Source organism: Jaculus jaculus, chromosome 2 (assembly GCF_020740685.1).
Source record: "Jaculus jaculus isolate mJacJac1 chromosome 2, mJacJac1.mat.Y.cur, whole genome shotgun sequence".
NCBI classification, from domain to species: domain Eukaryota; kingdom Metazoa; phylum Chordata; class Mammalia; order Rodentia; family Dipodidae; genus Jaculus; species Jaculus jaculus.
Window position 1 is genome coordinate 205,408,900 of NC_059103.1, and position 25,564 is coordinate 205,434,463.

The window sequence follows — 25,564 nt, forward strand, 5'->3', positions numbered from 1 at the left end:
CCACGGCTCCCTCAAACATTATTCTAGAATTTTCTCTCTGAGAAGTGGGAACAAAGGCACCTTGCTCAGGTTTGAGTTCCAGCTCTGCCCTCCTTCCCAGTGTGTGACCTTAAACAAGTGGCTGGGCTCCTCTGAGCCTGCCTGCCTCTCAGCCCAGGGAGACAGGGGCCTACTGGACACTGTCGTACTTCTGTCACACCCCAAGCAGGAGGAGTCAGGGCTCTGATGGCCATGCAGGCCTTTCCTACATGGGGCACTATTTCTGTGCCCTCAGTGGGTAGAGGCCCTTCACCTCTTTCACTGCTCAAGTGAAGCCTGACCCCATCCCATGAAAGTTTGGGGTCAGAAGAAAGACACAAAATCAACCCTAGAGATGAGCTTAGCATGGTCCACAGCAGTCCTTATTTGTCACCGTGTCGCACACCTGCATCTCACCAGCTTTACCTGGCTGAGCTTAGGAGGCTAGATGTGACTGCTGTGTGGTGGTGTGAGGAGAGATTCCTTCCATTCCACTCACTGCCTCAGTCCAAAATATTCCAATGCAAACATTTATATTCAAGTGTCAATGAGCAGGTCACTGATGACCACGCTTCCTCTGGGCCCACTGCCAGGCCCGGGAAGGGCAAGGCTTTCTGTCTGCTGGGCAGAGGCGGATACCTGCAAGGGCACGGAACGCCCTCAGCCCTGCAGAGCAGGCTCGGGAAGGCTCAGGAGGGAGTCTGTGCAGAGACACTTGTCACTAGTACTGCTTCAGGAGGGAGGGTCGGGGGGGCACGCTGCTGAGTTTGTCACTTATAGGAGTGACAAGTGGGCTCGCTCTTCCTCTTCTCTTCCCAGCCCAGCCCTGGCGGTGGTGCTGCCTGTGGGTGCAGACCTCAGCTTCTGGCTTGAGGCCTCAGTTTCCTCATTTCTGTAGGTAAAGGGAGGAGGAATGTACAGGATGAGGTCTAGGTGTGTGGTCCAGACCCCCAGGTCCCTGACAGGCCCAGAATATGTGTGTGCTTATGTGTTTCTAGGATCTTACATAAACCATGAGCTGCACTTATCAGCAGCGATGCATGGCGTGTTTACACCGTTTCTCTAAACACCGCGGGCACCGCATCTCCAAGTGCGCGTTGGATGAGGTGGGAAGGCTGTGCAGAGATAAAGCAGGCTCAGGACTGGACAGAGGACTTGGATGCCAAGCCTCTTGGGTTCGAATCCCAAAGGTAGAAAATCTGGGCTAAAATGTAAACTATGGTGTGCCTCTCAGCCCAGGGCAACTACACTTAATCTCTCTCTTTGTTTCTGCATCTAAAAAAGGGAGGGCTGTTGTAATGTTATCTTCTTCCTCAACTGTCCTGACCTCAAAATAGCACAGTATGAACAAAGTCCTGAGCAGCAGGGCTGCTGTTCGCGTCCCGGATGTCGTGTGCAGTTCAGACAGGCAGGAAAGCCCTTGCATGGGAAAGCAGGTCTGACAGCACGAAGCTTGTTGGCTTACAGGCCTCCCTCCCTCACTGCTAAAATCACGCCAGTCCTGTCAAGGATCAACTCTCCTTCACGGGGTCCGTCAAAACCCTTTTCATGGTGAAGTGGGTTTTTGAGCCACTAGGACAGCCAGACAGTGTCATTTCAAAAAGCCAAGGGGTAGCCTGTCAATCAGAGGTCTGTAGCTGGCAGTGGCCTCCAACCCATCAGTCTCACACTGTCAGCCCCAGCCTCACCCGCATGGGCACAAGGAAGTCAAAGGGACACATTTTCAGGCAGACGCAGGACCAGGATGCATGTCTCCTTCCTGGCAGGGCCCAGAGCACAGGTGCTGTTGCTGGGTTAATTAGAGAGCCAGCAGGAGGGTGCTGTGGCCATGTGACTTCCAGCAGCCTCCACACACTGCAACTACAGGACTTGCCTCTGACCATGGTTGCTTATAGGTTGGGCAGTGTAAGAACCAAACATTAGCGGGCTCTTATGTTTCTACAGGAGGGAGTCAGGCTGCCCTGTAAGACACCAGGACTTCAGTACTGGATGCTTTTTCCTGAGGGGCCTGAGCAGGGCCCTGGCCTTGGAGAGACCAAGGGGGAGACACCGCTTTGGTCACTAACACTTCCTCTCCAGTGAGCACTTCCTCAAATGCACCTTTCTATTCCAGCATTGAGTTCCTTAAATAGGGCTGATGTTGGAATGCAGGGTATCCATTGTTATAAAGTGTGCCCACAGACATGTGGCAGATGATAATATCCCTTCTCTGTCCTCCAGTTGGTGAATCATGAAAGCACAGCCCACAGCACAGGGCCGATGGGAGATACCCTTATGTTCCCTGCACATGTTGAGAGACATGATAAGCCAACACTCTGCATCTTAGGCCCTTGCCCTTTACCCCCGTCCTTTCCCCTGCCATCTACAGTGTCTAGAGTGCCAGCAACAGCTGCAGACACTTGAACACGGGGATAAGGAAGCGGGTTGCTCCCCACCTCTTGGGGTGTCTGGCCTGAGGAGTGAGGGGGTGGGTAGAGGAAGGGAGCAGTGTGCACAAATTAAGGCACTGTGGACTGGGGTGGGCAGCTCTGGGGGAGGAATGAGTCAGTGGAGTGGGGCAGGCAGCGGGTGCTATAGGGTTAGGATCCCCTCTGCAGGAGACTGTCCTGATAGCAGGATGGGACACTGCTGAGTCAAGAGCAAAGGGGTGAGGGTCTGCCATGTGGACAGCAGGAGTGGAATGTGGAGGTACAGGAGGCCAGTGGGGTCCGCATGCCAGGCCAGGGAGTGGTAAAGGAGGTGAGGAGGCTGCCAGACTGGCCTCGCTTTTGCTCTCAGGGGCCCGGATGCCTGGCTCACCATGGCCTATGGGTATGCAGTGGCAGAGCTGTACAAAGTCTTCCAGGCACTCTTGGGTGGACCCCCTACCCACAAGTCCCAGGAAGGAGCCCGTGGACCACTGGGTAGTGCTGCTCACTCACTTTGGTTGCAGTGACACCTGGCTCAGGTTCAAGCCCAATGTCCCTCTCTAGTCCCCCGGGCCTGCGACGTCTCTAGTTCTGGGGAAATGGCCTGGCTGGAGCACTTCCTCCTTGAACAGAGGAGACCTTTCTCTCTGAGGTTCAGACCCAGCTGCTGGTGAGCTGGGACATTCACTCTCAGATTGCTCCATCACCTTCTCTGAACTCTCCGTGACCTGAAGTCAAGAGGCCTACTGGCTGCACCTCAGCTTAGGTAGCCAAATAGAATGTCTATGCAGCAGCCTGTGTCTGTCCACCCTCCATCCCTCCCTGACCCAGACACCCACTAAGGTCTTCATTGGCTTCCTGGTGGTTCCCGTAGACTCTGCCAGTGCTCGCCACCTTCCCTTGGTGATCATTTCTCAGTTCTTCTCCCCAGATGACTCCACCTAGGGCTCATTCCAGGAACCCGCTGCTGTCTGCTGCTTTTGAGTGCCGCAGATCCAGCTGCCAGTCTTGCCCCCTTCCATCCAAAGGTGCAGGTGGGGTGGAACCCTTTCCTTCCTTGGCCTCAACAGCAGCAGTAACAATGCCCAAACCTTCCTCCAGCCCAAACCTTAGGCCCTATTTTCAGAGGTCTCACCTCCTGGAAATTAAGACCCTCACAGCTAACAGAGAGGGTCCAGCTCACCTCCACCCTCTGCACATGCCCTTGCTCACCTGGGCAACACTTCTTAACATCTGTCTGATCTTAGTGGGGGCAAAACATGGGTCCTGCTTCTTTTACCTCCTGTGTCCCCAGCACTGTGTGGCATCCCATGGGATCCCATGTGACAATTCTCCCTGGAGTCTCCACCATCCCGCCTCTCCATCACCTGCCCCATCCTGAGGCAGATGCAGGAACACTGGTCTATAGGGGGTGTGCTAGGAGACACTCTACATAGAGAAAGCTCTTCGTTGATGTCTGTATACTGGCTGCTCTCAAAGTGCTGCAGAATGTCTACATCCCCAGGCCCAAGAAGGAGGCATGTGCCGCAGGATCTGCAGAGGAAACCTGGAAGCCAGCAGAGCAGTGTCCACTCTTAGAAGGTTGTATGAGAGAATCAGTAAAAGAAGGCTGCACCAGAATTCTCTAAAGCACCTCAGGAGATGGGACACAGCACTGACTACCAGGGGGACACAAATTGAACACTGATTTATGTCCAGCTGTGAACTGAGGATGAACACCACATGGGCTGCCACAAAGAAGAGCCCCTCTGACACATAAGCAAAGGCTCCGTGAGTGCTCGCTCGGGGTGCAACATGCCCTGCACAGAGGGCAGCCTCAGAGAGCACGGTGGGTAGACAGTGCTCCGCTTAGCCTTCATGTTCCTCACTTGGCAAGAATGACCTTCAGCAAGATTTCTGTGACCCACGCCCGGAAGGCCCTATGGGACTGCTGTCCCCGTGTTATTCCTCTTCTAGTGGCATTTAGTGCCTGACCTCATCTTCCTTTAGGAAACCCTATCTCTGCTGGGCTTCTGTGACATCAAACTTCCCTGTTTATTTTTTAACCCTTCGGATCTTATCTATAGCTCTGAGCTCTCCCCTGAACTTCCTGCTCACACTCCCAACTGTCTATCAGGTTGTGCCCATATTAGATAGTTCCTTACTGTCGACAAGCCTTGCTGAAGGGACCATCTTGTTCTTCTCTTGCTCCCTGCTTGTCTACAATAGCATGATCTGCCTTCTGCTTTTTTATTTTATTTTTCCCCTGAGGTAGGGTCTCACTCTAGCTCAGGCTGACCTGGAATTCACTATGTCGTCTCAGGGTGGCCTTGAACTCTCAGTGATCCACCTACCTCTGTCTCCCGAGTGCTGGGATTAAAGGCATGTGCCACCATGCACGCCCAGCTTTTTTTTTTTTTTAATTTATTTATTTGAGAGCGACAGACACAGAGAGAAAGACAGATAGAGGGAGAGAGAGAGAGAATGGGCGCGCCAGGGCTTCCAGCCTCTGCAAACGAACTCCAGATGCGTGTGCCCCCTTGTGCATCTGGCTAATGTGGGACCTGGGGAACCAAGCCTCGAACCGGGGTCCTTAGGCTTCACAGGCAAGTGCTTAACCGCTAAGCTATCTCTCCAGCCCTTTTTTTTTTTTTTTTTTTTTTTTTTTTTGAGGTAGGGTCTTACTATAGCTCAGGCTGACCTAGAATTCATTATATAGTTTCAGGGTGGCCTTGATCTCATGGTACATGGTGATCCTCCTACCTCTGTTTCCCAAGTGTGGGTGCCGGGATTAAAAGCATGTATTACCACACTGAGCTATACTTTTTGCTTGCTTTTTGTGTGTGTGAGTGTCTGACGTTCAGTAAAGTTTCATTCAGCTTGCACAATGGGATTTTCTAAATCAACATGATCATTTCCTAGCTTAAATGCATTCCCTAGACACAGTCAGGAGAATAAAGTCACCTGGCTGATCGTCAAGCAAGATCTTACACCACTGGTCTCTGGTAGTGCCTCCCACCTCTTCCACTCCCTTCACTGGGCTTTTTTTCCTCTGGGTTACACAACCCTGTCATCCGTCATCCCTGCTCTGCGCACCTCCGCTCCTAAATGGTCCCCTCCCATAGCTTGCTCCTTCCAAGCAGGTCTCCACAACCTATGGTCACCTCCTCTAATAGGTTTAGTCTATTCCTAAAGTATGTCCCCCATTTTATCACTTTTCTTCAGAGATCTTTTCGAGACCCTAGCACATAGACATGTTTAAAATCTCTGCAGCATCCTTGCATGAGTAACGCATGAATGAGTTTCATCTTCTCTTACTACAGAGCTAAGGGACAAGGGGCATTTCTCCATGAAGGAAATAAAGCTTGGTGCTACATGGCCACTATATTTTAGGGACCCACAAAAATATTGTCCTGTTAGTTTCTTTTAAAAAAATCACAAGGAGAAATATGATAAGTAGTAGTTCTGATGTGGCCAGAATACATTCTTATGTCAGAAGTTATAAAATGTGTTAATATTTTGAGGGGGACAAGTTCGTCCCTTGAGCCATAGCTTTGAGCATTGGGCTCCAAGGGCTGTGGTCTCAGAGGGTGGAGAGGGGTCTTGGTGATCTAGGGCTCTCTGCAGCTAGAGCCTGCACTGTCCCAACGCTGTGGGAGCTGTCTCCTTTCTAAGACATGCAGGAGCAGGTGGACTTCATGTGCCAGTTGGAAGCTAAACTCACTATGCCTTGGATTTGCTAAACAATTCGCCTCAACAGCATGGCCAAAACCAGGCATCAAGGCATCTGATTCATATCTTCACTCTGCCTGAGTAGAACTAACTACCAAACACCAGGATTGGGGTCACTGTGCCTCTTTCCAAGAAATCTCACACACACACTGGGGAATTCTGCCTGCGCCTCTCACTAGAATCTGTCACCGAGGACTCTATAGCGCTGCACCGAGGCTCGTGCCAGAGCCTGGACTGCCAGGTGCTGCTTTCCAGCTCTCCCACGGATGGACTCCCCCTCCCAGGGCCCCTCGGCACCTGCTCCCAAGAAAGGCCGACTCGCGGCCAAGCCCAAGGCACGGCGGTAACACTCTGCTTCCGATTTTTCTTGCCTTCCTTGGAGATGCTTGTGGGAGAAGCAGAAGAGGGAATCTTGGAGCAAATCCGCTTCCGATCATGCAAATGAATGCCCAGTTAGTGTAGACAGACTGTTAACTTCAGCAGTCGGGAAGAAAGGGAGGAAGGCGGAAAATCCCCCACGTCGGAGACCAGCAGAGAATTTCAATAGAAAGCCGACCCTCCAGAAATAAGGCTGCTCCGTCTGAACGAACGGAGCCCACCCACCTTCCCTGGCATCCCAAGCTGCTCAGAGGCTCTGCAGGTATGTGTCTGGGTATTGTCCTGACTCCTTGGATGGGCTGTGGTGGCCTGGGCTATAGCTGTCGGGAGTCCCCACGAGGTCTTGGTGGAGACCCACCCACCTACCCTGTTGGATCTGGGGGGCCTTTTCAGGTTCCTGCAGAGGAGATGGCTGGTCCCAGGGGCTGAGTTAGGGGTAGGAGATTCCTAGCCCTCCGGGACTTCCTGGGAGACTGGACTGTGTGTGTCTGTGGGCTAGGTTTAGGCTGGCATTTCTGCAGGTTGGCATGAGGTAGAAGAATGTGTGGGTAAGTGCAGTGTGTGTGTGTGTGTGTGTGTGTGTGTGTGTGTGTGTGTTGCACGTGCCAGCACGCGGGCACATGGGCGCTCATGCACACACACACATATGCATCTATGGGCTCCTGTGACTTGGGGAACTGGTCTCAGGTCAGGCATTTTTTTCCTCAGGGCCAGAGGTTTTTAACCCTTTCATTAAAGAATCAGGTGGAGAAAAATCTATCATTTGTTCAGGTCCAACTATTTTCCAGACATTGGTGTATATTTTAATCTTTTGAACATCTTTAGGAGATATCTACTGAAAAATCTCCTAACTTACAGATAGGGAAACTGAGGCTTGGACTCTGGAAATTTAAATCCTCCTGATTATTATCCAAGGACATCTGGGACTTTCTCCTTGTTCCTTCTGCTGTCAGATAGCCACAGGAAGGGGTCTGTGAAGTCAGGTGTCACCCATTTGACAGTGTCCCTATGGTGTCCAGTGACTCCACCCTGCCTTCCAGGTTTCAGGGATGGGATGCCCACCTCTCCACACAACATGCACTTATCCACGTCTGGCTATTTGCTCTGTTGATTCTCAATGAACTAACCTAACCAGGACCTCCTGAAGGGAGGAATTCAATGACACGCCTGGTCCTGCATCCACCACTTGGTTACTGGTCAGTGCTCAGTGGCTTCACCACAGGTGTTGCTCTTAGACAGACACGCTGCTTGCCCTGCTTAGGGGGATGTGGTGATTCATTGAGGTTTAGACCCAAGAAGTGACCCTGAAGGAAATGAGGCCTGTGGTAACTGGGAATACTTGAGAAGGAGCTGCACGCGCCAGCTATTTACACATTGCTGAATAGTACCCAAAGTACTAGCCTGCTCTGGCCAAGCAAGGTGACCAAGGAGGGGAGAACAGGAAGTGACGTCAGGCTCCATCCATCAGGGTTCTGGAGCGACTGCAAAGGTCATGGCTCTGACTGCTTGAGATGAGGCCCTGCTGAGTGGACTCCTAGAAGTAGAGGGACCCGATCCAACTTGCACTGTGAGGGCCGGGGCTGCTCCAGATCTGGGGTGTTCATGGGGTGTCATGGGTAGAGGTTGGGGAGACAGTGGCTTCCATACAAAGCCTTGAGAAAGATGATTTCTGGACAGGGAGGCCGCAGATGAGATGGTGGGGGATGCCTGGCACCTTTTGAAGACAGAGCCACCTGAACTGGCTGACAGAAGGCTTGTTGGTTGAGAGAAGTGAGTGGAGCCACTGGTGTTAAGCTGGAGCACAGGGTGTGCTGCCGTTTACTGAGGAGACCATGGAGAGTGTGCTGGCTTGGCAGGAGAAAGTGGGGTGGCCCATGCAGTCAGCTGTGGATGGAAGGATGAGAAGCCGTGAAACATGAAGATGTTCAGCAGGCTAAAAGCTAAGCCAGTTTGCATTACTACATTGGGCTCGTGCTTTCTTTGTCTTTCTCTCTCTCTTCCTTTGTTCCTTCGTTCCTTCCTTCGTTTGTTCTTTCCTTCCTTCCTTTCTTCCTTTCTCCCTTCCTTCCTCCCTCCCTTCCTCTCTCCCCCTTTCTTTCTCTCTCTTTCTCTTTCTTTCTTTCTTGTTTGGACAAAGGAAACTTGGCCTGAAGGAACCCACAGAGAAATTACATACAGTGCCAGGAGGGACAGTGGTCCTCTGGTCTGTCTTTACTAGCTCAGATATTGAGGACAGAGTGTAGAAAGCCCCCAGAGAAATACCACTGGCACAGTGCTTGGCAGGAAAATCCCAAGACATACTTATAATAAGATGGCATAGTCCAGAATGACTTAAGCCACGCTTGCCCTCCTACAGCCCCAAATCTGCAAACCGAATGTCACCTCACTCCCTGGTAGGGGGCACTCCCACAGTGGAACACAGTGTGCTTACACCTCCTAGGGTGGCCCTGCCTGTGTCCGATGATCTTAGAGCTCATGAGACTCAAAGCCGTTCTTCCTCCATTAAAACTTAGAGATGGCTGGGGCGAGTTTTCTGTGCATGGTCTTCAGAACCAGAGTTGTGAGAACAGGATCTTCAGCCCAATGGTTGTGCATCCTGTCCCACAGGACAACGCTACATTACATGTCATGTACACAGAGCAGATGTGGGGATTAAGTCATTCTGTTGTCTCACTCCCAAGGCAGCCAGTGTTCATGGCCTGTTGTGTGTCTATCCACACCACGTCCTCTCATACAGAAACATATCTGGGGCTGGAAAGACAGCTCACTTGTCAGCGCCTGCCCTGCTAGAATGACGACCTATGTTCAAGCCCCAGGACCCATGTGGAGACAAAGCACCATTGGGTGCTGCACACTTGTAATCTCAGTGCTGGGAGGTTAAGACAGGCAGCTCCCTGGGGCTCACTGGTCAGCTAGTCTAGCCTACTTGGTAAGTTCCAGGTCAGTGAGACACCAGGTGGACAGGGCTCGAAAGATGGCCCAGTGATTAAAGGCACTTGCTTGCCAAGTCAGCCTGCTGGGGTTCAATTTTCCAGTACCCACATAAAGCACAAAGTGGCACATGCATCTTGAGTTCATTTGCAGTAACAAGAGGCCCTGGTACACCCATATACTGTTTTTCTCTCCTTCTCTTTCTACATTCCCTGTCTGCTCACAAATATATTTTTAAGTAGATAACACTTGAACATTCTAGTCTGTCTCTGGCCTATACACACACACACACACACACACACACACACACACACACACACACACCACACACACAGAGAAACCCACTCCAATATGCAAAGTTACGTATGTGTATATACACGCAGGTTGCTCTTTAAGCATGAGTACTAACTCAAGTCTGTCTTCTTAGGCATCTTTGTTTTCCACTTAGCAGCCTGACCCAGGCATTCCTCAGGCTGGCAGAGACACCTAGTGCACCTTTGTAACAGCTTTGCCTAGTATTGATTAACTAGTTTGTGTGCTTTGTAATTTAGCCAGCCATTTCCCTCTTAGTGGACATCTGGAGTGCTTCCAACTTTTTGCCACAGTAATACTGTGATAAGCATCTCTGTGTACATGTTATGGAAAACACATGCATTTAAGGATCTAAAGTATATTGTTCAAACTGAGGTATGGCACCCAAGGGCAGTAGGATAACCCAGAGGAACTGGAGGCGTTCATGAGTTTCTACTCATGCTTTATAGGCATTAGGTAGAGCTGAAGAGAGGCGCCTGTCCCTGCATCGCATGGTTGGGGTCTTCAGTCTGACCACCTGAAAGGCTGTGGCTCAGTTCAGCGCTGGGTAGGGGAGACATGAGTTACCTCTTCTAGGCCTGTTTGCATTAAGGGAATGGCCCAAGCACCCGGTCAGAGTAAGAACCCTGCTGCACCAGCACGAGTCCTCTGGGCTGGCTCCCACCACTCCACCTCCAACACCCACACAGAGCTGCACTTAGCCAGCGCCCGGGAAGAGACCCAGCCTGGCAGGCTGGCATCTGGGTGTCATTTCAGGACTTGGTCCTTCTCCCACTTGTAGGAGGACAGACATGCATCATGGAACAGAGGTCTGCATGGTGCAGGACCTGGTGTCCAGCTCAGAATGCCGAGGCTGCCAAGCTATCACACAGGCTCCTCCTTGCAGACTTCCCAGGGTACCCAGCTACAGCTGACTTGTAGATGTAGCTGGGTTGCTCACTTTCTGCAAAACAGCTTAGTTCAGAAGCCAGCCTCCCCATTACCACCTTCAAACCCCTGCAGCCTTTGCACAGGAGTGCAGGCCCTATGTTTAACCCCAGAACCTGTGGGGACAAAAGCACCCCATGGTGGAGTCACATTTTGTAAGTAAGCCAGTGACTCCTCACCCTGGCACACTTGCAGAGTCAGTCAGCACTTCCAGAACATGGCAGCCAGAGGCCACATACCTTCACGGCCTTGGCTCTGTTGATGACCCCGTCATTCTGAGAACTCCCAACAAGCAGATCGACCTTTGCTGGCAGAGGCCTCTGCAGCGCGCTGGCCGGGGTTTCCCGCAGGTACTGGCCATCGACCACAGGACCCCAGTAGTGGAAAGGACCACTCACGGCCAGCAGCTGCAGGGTGGGGAAGAAGGACGTTACCTGGGTACATCTTACTTTTCTCTTTAAAAATAGTGTCATCCCCATCTGTGCCCAGCTCCCGCTGTTGGATGTAGAGATAAAGGGCTGCTGGCTCTGCACGGGGACAGGCCCTGGATGGCCCGTGGGAGGAGAACTCAGCAGGGGGAACCATGGCCCCCTCCAGCCCCTGAGAGACTTTTATCCTGCCTCAGAATGCCTGTGGACTTAACAAACAGCTGCATTGTTTTTCTGAATGGGGTTTTGACCACAGACTCTCCTGCTGGCCACACAGCTAGGCTCTAATGGGAAGCAAGAGGAAAATGACTGGAACAGCAGACAAGGTCTTTGCACGCAGAGGGGTGCACCCAGAGGTGCTGTCTAAGGAGCTGTGGCCTGATTGGGTGTCCCTGAAGTGCTGACCTGGGCTATTCCACTCCATCCTGGCACTCCGCGGGTCTCTGGCTTAGTTCCCACTGTGCACATAAGCAGTTAAGTGGCAGCACAGCCTGTCTGCTGTCAATAGGTTGGATATGGGTTGCCCCAGCCCATGGTCTGGCATGAGGTAGGGGTCACAGGACATACAGTCTAGCTCCAGCTTGTCATCCACCTGCTGGGTGGCTCGGAACAGATCATGTCTCCTCACTAGCCCTGGGTTTCAATTCGTAAAGAGCAGAGATTGTCCATCCTCAACCTGCACACAAGTGCTCACCTTGGTCTGAGCATCATTGAGGATGTTGGCGGGCTTCTGACGGAGGCAAGACACCACTGCTTGGCTGGGTGAGGTGGGGCATCCGATCTCTTTTGCCAAGGCCTCTGCCTGTTGCCGAGCCCTGCTGGGGCTGATGACTGCAGCTGGGGACAGTGCCGAGCCTCCCTGGAAGAGTGAGTAAGGATTGAGGTTCATGTTTTGTACCGCCGCCACCCCTGGTCTGCCCGGAGTGCTCAGCGGGGCTCTGTAGCCTCCCACACAGTGACATCCTGGGACCCTTGATGGAGGTGTCCACTGTGTGGGAGTGTGGCTGACTGGCTGCTTAGAACATGCTGTGTGACCTTGAGGTATAGCATGTTTCCTCGTCTGTGACAGGCTCTAGATGAGCTCCTTTGTGCCATGTAGCTGAAGGTGGACAAGGAGGGGGAAGGCTGATGTTCCCAAACAGAGACAAAGGCCAGGACAGTCTTCCGAGACGAGAACTCTGCAAGGTAGAACCACCCCTGCCTTCAATAATAAGCTTTCCTGACTCTAAAATTCAGTAGGATTTAAAAGAGATGCCCAATGGCGGAAACACAGACACAAGGAAAGGACGGTCTTGAAGTCTCATCAGTGAGCATCCTGGGACGTTTCTGGTCTTAGAATGTCAATAGAGTGTTGAGTTCCAAGAGGCTGTAGGAGGGTCAGAGAAGGCTCCTTCATCCAGGGAGGAAGCAGGGAGCTGAGCAGGGTGTGGCCCAATGTTTGGCTCAGGCACTGCTCTGTGGGCCACACCCTCTCGCTCAGATGCAGGCTGCCCATGGAAGGATCAGGATCAGGGTGACATGGTGGGTGGCAGTAGTGGCTGCAGTCAGAGTGTGGAGCAGGGTTTGACTGGAGCAACTACTCTCCCACAGCCTCGCGTTCTAAGGAGCAAAGTGCTTCTGGGTGGCCGGGGTGCACCACCCAGCTTCACCCACAACCAGGCTGTGGAGGCAACAGGATTTCAGGATAGCCTCTGGTGTTTTCATCATTTCACCAGCTGTAAATGAACAGGTTTACTGATGTGACGAGGAAGTGGTCAAAGGCTTGGGCTGCCCTGGTCCTATGAGATAGCTTAATGACTTTCTTCTTCTTTTGATTTAATCATTCTTTTTCTGAAGGACAACTATTTCTTTGTGGAAAATTGGTGGTTAAACAAACCAATGGCTGGCAGCCCTCACATCAAAGACCAGTGACTGGGTGGGGCGTGGGTGCTGCCAGCAGCTGAGCCGAGTCATGCACAGGGCACAGGCTGAAGAGCAGAGGGACGAAGCTGGAACTCAGTTCTGCCACTCTCTGATGAAGTGAATTGGAGAGGCAGCCACTTTGAGACCTTTATTTTTCCATTTTGGATGAGGCTAGGAAATCACATGTTACAGGCCATTGTGAAGAAACACAACAAAATAATCAGTAAAAAAGCAGATGTCTACTACATGGAGTAGTAGTGAGGACCTGTCAGTGTGGTGGGGTCTCAAAGAACTTAGGAGTCTGAGGAACAGGACTGTCAATCTCTCAGATCCTGTACAGTGTGAGGTAGTAGACTGTCAGTCTCTCAGATCCTGCACAGTGTGAGGTCCTGGACTCTCAGTCTCTCAGTTCCTGCACAGTGTGAGGAACTGGACTGTCAATCTATTAGATACTACACAGTGTGCAGTACTGGACTGTCAATCTATTAGATACTGCACAGTGTGAGGAACTGGACTATCAATCTCTCAGATCCTGTACAGTGTGAGGTACTGGACTGTCAATCTATTAGATACTGCACAGTGTGAGTTCCTCGACTGTCAATCTCTCAGATCCTGCCCAGTGTGAGTTCCTCGACTGTCAATCTCTCAGATCCTGCCCAGTGTGAGGTACTTGACTGTCAAAAATCTCAGATCCTAGACAGTGTGAGGTACTGGATTGTCAGTGTCTCAGATCCTGCACAGTGTGAGGTACTGGACTGTCAATCTCTCAGATCCTGTACAGTGTGAGGTACTGGACTGTCAATCTCTCAGATCCTGTACAGTGTGAGGTACTGGACTGTCAGTCTGTCAGATCCTGTGCAGTGTGAGGTACTGGACTGTCAATCTCTCAGATCCTGTGCAGTGTGAGGTACTGAATTATCAATCTCTCAGATCCTGCCCAGTGTGAGTTCCTGGACTGTCAATCTCTCAGATCCTGCCCAGTGTGAGTTCCTCGACTGTCAATCTCTCAGATCCTGCCCAGTGTGAGGTACTTGACTGTCAAAAATCTCAGCTCCAGGCTGGAGAGATGGCTTAGCGGTTAAGCGCTTGCCTGTGAAGCCTAAGGACCCCGGTTCGAGGCTCGGTTCCCCAGGTCCCACGTTAGCCAGATGCACAAGGGGGCGCACGCGTCTGGAGTTCATTTGCAGAGGCTGGGAGCCCTGGTGCACCCATTCTCTCTCTCCCCCTCTATCTGTCTTTCTCTCTGTGTCTGTCGCTCTCAAATAATAAATAAATAAAAAATGGACAAAAAAAAAATTAAAAAAAAAATCTCAGCTCCTAGACAGTGTGAGGTACTGGATTGTCAGTGTCTCAGATTCTGTACAGTGTGAGGTACTGGACTGTCAGCTTCTCAGACCTACAGAGGATGAAGTACTGGCCTGTCTGTGTCTCAGGACCTTCAGAGTGTGAAGCACAGGGCGACCTCAGTCCTCTTGTCATGGAAGCATGTGTACAACCTGGGGCTCGAGCCTTATCTAGCCGCATCTGCTGTGGAGTGACAGCGAATTTCCTCTCTCTGCTTTATTTAGCACTAATCATGCTATGGGCCAAACCACAACTGCCGACCACAGCCTTTTCTTCCTGGAGCCTCTGTAAGCTGCCTTGATCTCCATTACCCATGAGAGTCTCCTCAGACTTAGACCTGCCCCAGCCATGGACATCTACAGGCAGGAACACACAGTCACACGTAGACATACACAATCACCACTACAACATGCACAGTGAGTTGATCCTGCTCAGTGCTCAGATGTGTACCATTGTAGTTACACACACCACACACACACACAGCCTCCAGTGTATCCTGGAAGGAATCCCTGCCCTTGAAGTCCTTCCATGAAGGTGTCACCAGCCAGCCAAGCAAACGGGGAGAGGCACACTGTTGGTGGCATCTTGCTGTCCAGATTTGCCTTGAAGACCCTGCCTAATGGATCATTGAGCTAGGTGACTATGGGTAGGAAAGAAGTCCAGTGCCTCTGTTCCATTTCTTTCCTCGCACCCCCACACCCTTCAGCCTTCCTCCATCTTCATCCTCATTCAGAAAGGGTGGGAAGCCTACAGCTACCTCCTCTCCAGTGCCACTGAATATTATCCCAAAGTCAAGGTCTGGGAAGTTCCGCAGCAGGGCCAGCTCACAGACAGCACAGTAAGGGTGAGTTAACCCAGCACTCACAGTATCTCATCTGAGCCTCAGACCAACCTTCAGTGTGGGCACAGTAGAATTTCAACTCTAGGGGTGACAGGAAATTGAGAGGTAAAGCTATGCTCCCTCCTAGTCTCACAGCTGGTGAGGTACAGACAGATGGTGGATCTCGGCAGTTGCCTACAGCTCTGTCCTCTACCCACTGTGCTCTCTGATGGCGCTGGCCTTTCTGTCCTGTAATAAGGTGACACTAATGCCAAGCACAAAGGCCCTGACCATGGGAACAGTTGGAGAGTGTTTTGGTCTCAGTTCTGTCAGCTGCCCCTGTTCACCTCCTCTGCCACCCCACCCCACTGACCCATCTTCTTAGTTTCTGGCTCCTATTGTATGGAAGGGACCTTAGTCAGTTGTCGCAGAGCAGATGTGAGAGGGTGTAAAACATCCAGTACACTACCAACAGTCAACGAAAGTGAGCTGTAATTGTCACTGGGAATACTGTCAACTACTGGGTTCTTTCCCACCATGCATTCATTGCATAATCGTGGCGGAAAGTCACAGAACTGATTTTGGTGGTGCCAAGAAGGCTAAAAGGCAATGTGGCCTCTGCGGCCTCCATCTCAGAGGCTGCTCTTCTCATAGCTGCATGCGCCCACCTGCAAAATTGGCAAAGAGTGGCCTGCCTTGCTCTCTGTGCATACACCAGCCACAGCTCATCCCCAGCCATCTCACGACTGAGTTCTCATCCCAACGACACATCACAAAGTTAGGAATAGTGAGGAGGGACTCTGCCCCGCAAGAGTCTACACATGAACCAGAACCCCACGCCGTCAACTCACACCTGAGAGAAGGTAACTTAAGAGCCCTGACCATACTACAGCACCTCGAAGAGCTTCACCAGGTTCTGCTGGCTTAGAGCCTGGGCTGGATTCAAGCCCATGTACTAAAACAACCCACTATTGATTCTGATTATGTTTATTTTATGCAGAGACAGGCATAAAATGGAAAGTCCCCAAGCTCTGGTGAAGTGGATATTTTTAATCCCACGTGGGTTTGCCTATGTGAGCAGACAAGTGTTGCAGTGCACATGGCGGGGGGGGGGGGTGTCAACTTTGGGTGTCAGTGCTCACCTCCCACCTTGTCAGAGACAACCTTGGGTGTCAGTGCTCACCTCCCACCTTGTCAGAGACAACCTTGGGTGTCAGTGCTCACCTCCCACCTTGTCAGAGACAACCTTGGGTGTCAGTGCTCACCTCCCACCTTGTCAGAGACAACCTTGGGCGTCAGTGCTCACCTCCCACCTTGTCAGAGGACAACCTTGGGCGTCAGTGCTCACCTCCCACCTTGTCAGAGGACAACCTTGGGTGTCAGTGCTCACCTCCACCTTGTCAGAGACAACCTTGGGTGTCAGTGCTCACCTCCCACCTTGTCAGAGGACAACCTTGGGTGTCAGTGCTCACCTCCACCTTGTCAGAGACAACCTTGGGCGTCAGTGCTCACCTCCCACCTTGTCAGAGACAACCTTGGGCGTCAGTGCTCACCTCCCACCTTGTCAGAGACAACCTTGGGTGTCAGTGCTCACCTCCCACCTTGTTTGAGGTGGGGCTCTTGCCCGTGAGAATCCAGGGATTCTCCTGTCTCTGCCTCTCATCTCACTATCGGAGCGCTGAGACTACAGATGAACTCTACCTCTTCCTGTGGGTTCTGCTGATCTGAACTCGGAATCTTACACTGCAAATGTTTTTTGTTTGTTTTGTTTTGTTTTGTTTTGTTTTGTTTTTTCTCATTGAACCCTCTTCCCAGACCCCAAGTGGATGGGTTTCAAAAGTTTGTACTATGTCCACTGGGTGCACATCTGAGTGGCCTCAAGACAAGGCACTTTCTCTGCTACCAGAATCAAGAAAGAGCCTAGAACTCTTGAGCTTGGGAGAGGGGTATGGGATGCCTGTGTGACCTAAAGGACACTGCAGTGAAGAGAGGTGTGAGTCCCCTGTTTGACCTGAAGTGCACTGCAGTGGAGAGAACTATGAGACGCCTGTGTGAGGGGTGAGGGGCACCCGTGTGGCATGAGGGCCACTGAAGAGGAAAAGGGTGTGAAACACCCATGTGAGATTGTGGGGCACCTGTGGGGACACTGGAGTGGAGAGGCAGGCGCAACAAAAAGAAATGAATTACTCCTATGTACCAGGACCCAGATGAAGTGATAGATGTCAGCTACAAAAGGCCACACAGCACATGAGCATTTTAATGAAATGCCCAGAGCAAGGGGCTCTGCAGCGTCAGGAAGTGGAGTAGCAGTTGTCCGGGGCTAGGAGTGAGGTTGGGGGATGGGATTCAAATCGCTCAGTCGTATGACAACGTTGTCAAATCATTTTCTAGCATGGCCACACCATTCTACGTTCCCACTAGTAATGCGCACATGTTGTGTCTCTGCCTCTCTACTAGGACTAGCTATGGTCAGTCTAGCTTCTGGTTTGTTCATTTGTTTGTTTGATTTGGTTTATTGAGGTAGGGTCTTGCTGTTGTAGCTCAGGCTGACCTGGAATTCACTATGTAGTCTCAGGGTGGCCTTGAACTCATGGTGATCCTCCTACCTCTACCCCCCACCGAGTGCTGGGATTAAAGGCAGGCATCATCATCCCAATGGGCAGGGAGTGGAATCTCCTGGGCCTGGTTAGCATCATCTCCCTACTGACCTGTGAAGTACAGAACCTCATCTCCAGCTAAGGGGCGAGTGGATGTCTTTGGAGTAGCATCTACTCAAGTCTCTGCCTCTTTGGAAACCAACTTGCCTCTCTATTACTAAGTTCCTTATATTTTTTTAGACACAAGCTCCTTATCAGACACACAATTGCAAATAATTTCTCTTGCTCTATGAGCTGCCTTTTCACTTTCCCCAATCATTCACAGTCAAACCCTTTTTAATTGTGACAAAGCCCAGTGTATCTATTTCCCCTTTGCCACTTATGCCTTGGAGATACGTCTGAGAAGCTCCCGTCTAACCCTGCCATGCACTCCACAGGTATATATATTTAAGAGATTTGTCACCTGTCCACTAGCTAAGTCGACACAGACAGAGAGGAGAGAGGATGGCACCCACTCACAGTGGACACCTGGTGGGTTCCATGCACACAGAGACTGTTCTCTCTCATCAGACCTCCCCACTCCTGGGAGCAGCAACCATGGCCCCTTATTCCAGAGCAGCAAAGACTCATCAAGCGTAATGACGTGACCCCTGTCATCCGACGTTTGGGAGCTGGCTTCGGGCTGCTTGTCACCACAGTCGTGCACACGATGTGCTCAACCTCCTTTCTCCATACACCTTCGGCAAAGGTCACTGGCATCATTTTATCTGTATAATTACCCATTTGCCTGGGTATCAGGGGTGGGAATGATGCGTTCAGGACCACACGAAGCCTCCAGCGGCTCCTTCTAAGGCTCTTTTCTTTGGGAATAGACAGTACCTGGCTTTAGAATGGGGAGGCCACCTGTTATATGCTTCCTCCAGGTCTTGCAGACATGACAAACTGCCTTTGTCCATCTGTCACAAACAAGACATCTGCTTCACTCCATTACCTTCTGCCCTCAGAAGCCGTTTGAATGCATGACACTGGAAAATTAATGGCTTCAAAGGCCAAGATGTCCCATTGTAAGAGTGACACCCTCAAGTGACCTAGACAGAGGCTGTGCTCATGTCTAAAGGGACTTAAAATGCAGCCCTGGAGCCTCATGCTCTGGTGCCAGGGAGTGCTTCGTCCCAGTGCACAGGGGATGCCTCCCTTCACGGCCTTCTTTGGAACAGGGGCTTGTGTAGAAGCCTTCCTACTTCTCATTCATTCCAGCACCCAGCAGCACCCCCCCCCCCAGGAGCGGGGCAAGCAGTCTCGGGACTGCAGAGGGGAGGGTGGTGGGCTCGTTGTGCTATGGTTTGACACGTTTCATTACTCAGTTTTGAACAAACAAGTCACACTCTGTTTGCTAGGAAGAAAACATGACCACATGTCACCCCCTGGACGGCTTGACAAGCGATATCCATTTTCTTAGTCCTGAAGTGGGAGGGGTGGGGGATTGGGACCAGGCCTGGCAAGTAGCCTCCTCTAAAGGCGTCTGTCTCCAGCCTATAATCACTAGCCTCTGCCTGTCACCCCATGTGTTCACCCTCTACCCACTATGCAAGCATCTTGGAGGGCTCCTGAGTGGGCAAGAGTTCCCTCCTCATAAGGACACCAGTCAGACTACATCAGGTCATACAGATGGCCTCATTTTAACTTAATTGCCACATTAAAGACCCTGTCTCCAATCACAAGCACATTCTGAGATGCAGGGGTTTGGGTCCCAGCTCTATGAGGCCAGGGATCACAAGGCAGTAACCGGTACTCCCAAAGCAGCCTTGTAATAAGGTTCAGGGGAGCTGAGCTGTGGAAGGGGCTGAGCACGCATACTCGCTGACTGGAATGAGTGAGGGCTCCCTGCATACTGTGGCCTGAGCTACTGGGAACCCTTCTGGTACCACTGTGGGATGGTTGCAGCTAGAGCTGTGTTGACCAATTCTATTTCATCACTTTCTTTAAAACTTTGTAAAACAGGACGAGAGGGGCTTGAAAGACCCAGTCATGAAGTAGCAATAAGGAATTGTAAATGTAAGTTATCCTGATTAGATCCATCCATACTATGCACGTCTAAATTATCACACTGAATATATATATCATAGAAGCATATATAATTATATATAATATATATATAAATATATAATGTATAAATATATAAATATATAATATATATAAAATATATAAATAAATAACACTTTGAAACACAACTTTCACAACAAAGCACTGGTTAAGATTATGGATTTGGAAATCATGAGGTGTATGCAGGTCTGTGTTGTTCCAGAGGGCATTGTCAATGAGCTCCATCAGTCCTGTGGTGTAAAGCCAGGGTTTTATTCATCTCTTGTGTGCTGAGCTAGGTGGTGACCCAGTGCCATTAACAAAGGATACCCCTGGGGGGATCTCTGGAGGTGTTACCCTCCTGTGCCCACCTCCAGGTAGAAGATGGATTTGAAAGAGGCCCCTGCAAGGGGGACACCCATCCCCACTGAAGCCTCCCCTCATACCTCAGGCAGGGGCGGGCTGTTTGTCCCACAGGTTTGGCCTCTGCCATGAGCCTTCATTATGAAGAACCACGCAGAAGTGTGAGCACAGAGAAGAGCCGTTGGAGATGACACAGCCCCAGTCTGATGGCTAGCTTCCTCTTCCCCTCTTCTCCATCTCTCCTTCCTCCCTCCTTCCTTCAGCCAATGCCACTGGCCGGTCCATCATCAAGTGGGATTTCCATGCCTGTCCTAGGAAGTGCCTCATGTGAGGGATGGCCTGAGGCAACCTTGGGAGCACAGAACTGGCTAGGGGCCTCTCAGGACAGTCAACAGCAGCCACGACCTGGCCCAGGGACTCCTATCAGCACACAGAACAGGGTTCAGCATAGAGGCAGAAGGCTTTGATATGGAAGGGCCATTGGAAGAAGATGGGGATTCACTGGAGGTGCGACAGTAGCCTAGAAAAGCCTTTCACATGCTACACTAAAAGGAGCAGGTGAGAAAACCGCCAGGTTAGGGGTTAGAATCAGAAGACTCTAGCAACACGAGATGGTGGTGACTCTGAGACCCGCACCAGGCTTGCCTCAGCATCCTGAACGTCACAGAGCCCATCTCTGGGTTCCTGAGGCCCAACTTTCTGTTGACAGGCTGAATTGCACCCTGTGGCGGTATCCCCAGGTTGGGGGCCTCCCCTTGCTCCCCAAGTCAATGTGTTCAGATGGGCTCAGCACTTCCTTTGCAGAGCCCGCTTCCTCTTCTCATGGTCTGGACTCAACTCCCACTGAGATAAGGTGGTACAGCCCTGAGCTCCCCCTCAAGTACACACTCACTGCAAGTGCTTCCCTGCACGTCCTGGGGTGTCCAGGTAAGATTCTGGTGCAGTTGTGTGAACGAAACAGGCACACATCTAGAACACCTTCCCTCCTCCATCCACTTCCCCACCCTTGAAAGTCATTTCCCATCATGCTCAGCACCGGCCCCCTCAAATCTGTGAGATGCAAACAAGTAGACATGACTATGACTTTAAGGAGAAAGAACTAGAACTGGGCTTTTGGCCTAGAGAGATCCTGTTGGATCCTGCACTGTCAACAGGGACGTTTGCTCCAAGTCTGGGACCCCTTCTCTCATCTATACAAAGGGTGTGGCATCAAGAGGCTGGGCCGCAGGAACCTTAGGCCAGGTTGATGTCCAGCACCTGTCTAGCCAGCTGCATATTGTTAGTGGGAACACTTGGTCCCTGGGCTTCAGCTGTCTCAAATGTAATGATGAGGAGAATAACGTACTCATACATTTGTTGAGTAGAGTTCACGAGACAACAGGCGGTGCTTGTGTGTGCCAAGTTTCCAGTCAATTATAGCAGTCGTGAAACTTCCAAGCAATATCTCAAAGAATTCTTATGAAAATTAAATAAAGTAACAGATACAAAAAGAGGCTGTAACTCACAAAGCACTCCATAAATGTCAATTATTGGTGAGCTTATCACATCTCAAATTAACATTTTGAAATAGTGGAATATTCCCCAGTCTACAGTGGTGGCTGCAGTTCAAATCTCCTTTAACCCCAGCCCCCTTCACCGCCACCCACTGCTGTGTGTGATTAGCGGGTCCATTCACCCTGAGATACTCCTGACTGGTCACTTCACACCTGTTAAGTCAGTTTTACTTAAACCAGTTTTCAATCGCTGAGTAAAAGCGATTTAAACGACATCAAGGCCAGTTTTGCTCCTAATCTTCTTTTGACAACAAAATCTTGTCATCAGGTAAAAGCGGACCTTGCAGAAGTATTAAGAAGGCATCTTAGAATGAGAGCATTAGAGGGGATTTCAAGGGAAGCTGGCACAATTCTGCTAGGATTGTCACCTCATTCCTGCTAGCCAAGCATCCTCAGAGGCGGCTGGCCAGTCATGTTGGCACTGCGGTGCATATGATGAGAACGCGGGGGCAGAGCCGTGCTAAAGCCTGACTCCGGGGTGTTGGGAAGCTCAGCACAAGGCCCTTATCGCCGGCTGAGCAGCTGTTCCCACATCCCAGGGCAGGCCTGTGCCACTGCCAGAGCCAGTCTATTACGGGGATAATTCCAGGAGCTCCAGCTGCCCATCCAGGCAGGTGCCCTCGGGAATCTAAGCATGATTAAAGCCTTAAGGACGTTTCCATCTACAGTAAAGGAAGCTTCTTTTCTTTTTCTTTTTTTTTTAACGTAATCCCTCCATTTCTCCCTCCCTGCCTCCCTGTAAGAATTTGCTGGTCACCACGGCCATGCTAGGCACAGATGCTCCGTGTCACAATGACAACACAGATCTGTGGCTGCTTCTCAGAATTGACAGCTTTTGAAGATCAGGACAGCAAAGACGAGGAAGGTGGTCTGAGATAGCCTTGCTAGATGGTTGCTATGGGTCCCAACAGACCCCAGCATTGTCCCACAGGAACACAGGTGCTGTGGCTTTGTTCTTAAGCAGTTTGTGAGCATCTCCAGGCCCTTCCACAGAGACACACACAAGGAGGATGGAACATGGTCCATAACCCCTCTCTTGCTTTCTGCTTCCTTCTTGGTCTCTGGTAGTCATGGTCTCCCCAGTGTGATGCCCAAGATACCCACTGGGAGCTCAGGAGGAAAACTCTAGAGCATGTATTTATAAGCAGTATGTAGGAACTGTCACTTTTTAAAATTTTATTTACTTACTTGGGAGTGACAGAGAGAAAGAAGGAGAGGGAGAGAGAGGGAATGGGCGCGCCAGGGCTTCCAGCCACTGCAAACGAACTCCAGACACATGTGCCCCCTTGTGCATCTGGCTAATGTGGGTCCTGAAGAAAAGAGCCTCAAACCAGGGTCCTTAGGCTTAGGTAAGCGCTTAACTGCTAAGCCATCTCTCCAGCCCGAGCTGTCACTTATAAAGGCATTTTCCATGTGTGTAGATAGTTAATGACAAGGTATGAAAATGCTGGGAATGTTCATCTGGACTCTTCACTGTGGGCAGATCAGCAGGAGCGGGGAAGTGACACTGAGACACTGGAGCAAAGAGGGATGTGGAGCCACTCGGTCGGTCCATGGTTTGAGCTTTACTGATAGTAACAGGTGTGGCTGGGCAACCTCTTATACCTCAACATCATTCTCTGACAACGCCTACACTGCAGGCAGATGACATCACCTCTGCTGTCTATCCCCTACCACCACCATGGCAGCAGAAGTTCTGAGATTTGGCCATCAGACAGTGGAAAATTCCTGGCTTAGGGCAGAGGAAAGGAGCTGTGGTGGAGGCATGGCTTGACCCCCCTTTGGGCAGAAGGGGAGAGGGATTGCTAAACCTCTCTCCAGGCTCAGAGGGATAATGCCAGGACTGGCCCTGAAGAAGACTCATCAATGCTCTATGACTGTGGCTCATCCTAAGGTGGGGCAGCCATTCCTCCTGAGGCAGTGGACCAGGAGTAAACCAGGGGCATGCAGCAGTAGAGTGATCTGGGCAGCAAGCAGTGGAGAAGTCACCAGAAATGCAGTGAGGCCCTGGTAAGCCACCCAGTGTCTACGACAGTGGGAGCAGGGACAGTTGGTGCAGAAGACACTGACCCACTGGCTCACCAGCCTGCTCTGGCGCATCCTAGAGCCACTGGGGGAGGCAGGATGGCTGTCAGTGGCTGGTCGTGACTTCACCTCCCACTCCAGGCAAGGTGCACCTGAAGTCACCCCACAAGAAAAAGGAACTGGGAGAATACCCCCTGAGCCTGCCACACGTCCTGCTGTGCTGGACTTTTCTCAGGGTTACGGATCCGGTGAACACCAGTCCTTGGTCAGGCCACTGGTGTCCCAAAGCCCCCACCACCTGCCCTTCCCTGGTTCAGTCCTGACCCCTGTTCCACTCAAGCTGCCTGACAGGGCAGAACAAGTGCCACCCTTGTCTGCCCACAGCTGCTACCCAGGAAGCTCCTGCACACGCATCCATTTCAGCAGACAAGTGTGGGGTGGATTCTAGGAAAGCAGTTGGCCTGTGAGCAAGTGCCTCCAGAACTTAGCACGGGACGCTTGTGTGTAGTAGCAGGGCCCCACGGCGCAGGCAACAGGCTCGGCTGAGCGCGGGCAGAAAAGCCGCGATCTACTGTTTGTGCAGATCTTTGCAGGGGAGCCACCATGAGACAGGCCCCCACGTTTTCTTTTTTCTGAGGTACTACAGCCCGAGGAAGGTACCCTCGGAAACAGGGCCTGAAGACACACATTCAGGTGCCTCTCTAGCAGGAAACTCAGCTCACCTCCATGGGCTATTTCCCCAACTCCAGAGAGGGTTACAGAACAGGGAGCTATACCTCCAGAGAAACATTACTGTCTTCCCTCCCTCGCAAGGGGGAAGGCAGGGTTTTGCTTTCCTCTGAGGTGGAAATGTATCTTCACAAGTTAAGGACTTGTCTTCCTTGGGCATGGCCTCATTTCTCTGTCCATTCGATGGTTACATATGAGTCACCTCTTTTGGGCAAGGTACAGTGACCATGTTATACCAGTGTCCTCTGAAGGGTCTGCTCCAGTGGGAGGAAAAGAATCCTCTGGTGCTTGGGCCATCTTTGCCCTATGCTTATGCACTGGGAAGTTTCTGCATGTCACCCTGTGGATCCTCACCACCCACAGCATTGAGGCTCTGGGAAACTCAGAAATCTGCAGAAGGACACACATCCCACAGACATCTTGACCTTGACTCCAAAGTGCAATGTGTCCTATCCTTGTATTGCAGATAAATCCCCAAGGGGCATCTGAGGATGGCAAAGAGTGAGTGAGGGAAACGGAATGACTCGGGTGCCTGCCAGTGGCTGGTACTGACATCACTTCCCACTCCAGACAAGACGTAGCTGAACTCAGCCCACAACGCAAAGGAGCCAGGTGAGTGAGCTCTGGGAGCCTGGGAGGAAACTGGGTCTCACTGTCTTGCTGGAGGCAGGGCTTCCAAACAGGAGGCATGGGCAGCCAGGTACACTCGCTCCTGCCTGGTTGTCTCCCCTCAGGGAATGCTTACTGGACCCCAGCTTGCCTTAGTCTCCCTTTCCCACACGTGTGCCAAAAGAAGGAAAACAAAACTCAAACTTTCTCTAGCCCTGGGACCTGCTAAGCTAAGCCTTGAACTCTGACTTGGAGGGAGGCTTCACCCCTACCCCTGCCGTGATGGGTTGAATGGTCTCAGAGCTATCTCCTCCTGCCTGGCACCCCTGGGAGAGATGAGGGTAAAGAAATGAGTGTCCCACTACTCTACTCGAAAAGCTGCCAGCTTCAGCTGCAGACCATGATGGCTCATTCCTGGCAGAGGACT

The 25,564-nt window shown here is 51.4% G+C and overlaps 2 protein-coding genes across 4 annotated transcripts in view; one reads left to right on the forward strand and one right to left on the reverse strand.

The window, feature by feature from the left end:
- The window catches only part of Tg (thyroglobulin), a 226,295-nt gene that overhangs the window by 18,015 nt on the left and 182,716 nt on the right, over window positions 1–25,564 (reverse strand). The window contains exons 42-43 of the mRNA XM_004656332.2: window positions 11,808–11,972; window positions 10,925–11,092 (exon numbers count right to left, since the gene is read on the reverse strand). Coding sequence (XP_004656389.2) covers window positions 10,925–11,092; window positions 11,808–11,972 — 333 coding nt within the window. The remainder of the gene's footprint in view (window positions 1–10,924; window positions 11,093–11,807; window positions 11,973–25,564) is intronic.
- Window positions 6,106–25,564, forward strand: part of Sla (Src like adaptor) — a 59,214-nt gene continuing 39,755 nt past the window's right edge. The window contains exons 1-2 of one of the 3 annotated variants that reach the window (XM_004656175.2): window positions 6,106–6,777; window positions 24,995–25,140. The gene's annotated coding sequence lies outside the window, so the exon portion shown is untranslated. The remainder of the gene's footprint in view (window positions 6,778–24,994; window positions 25,141–25,564) is intronic. The other 2 variants (XM_045143009.1, XM_045143008.1) reach the window with 2 other exon arrangements.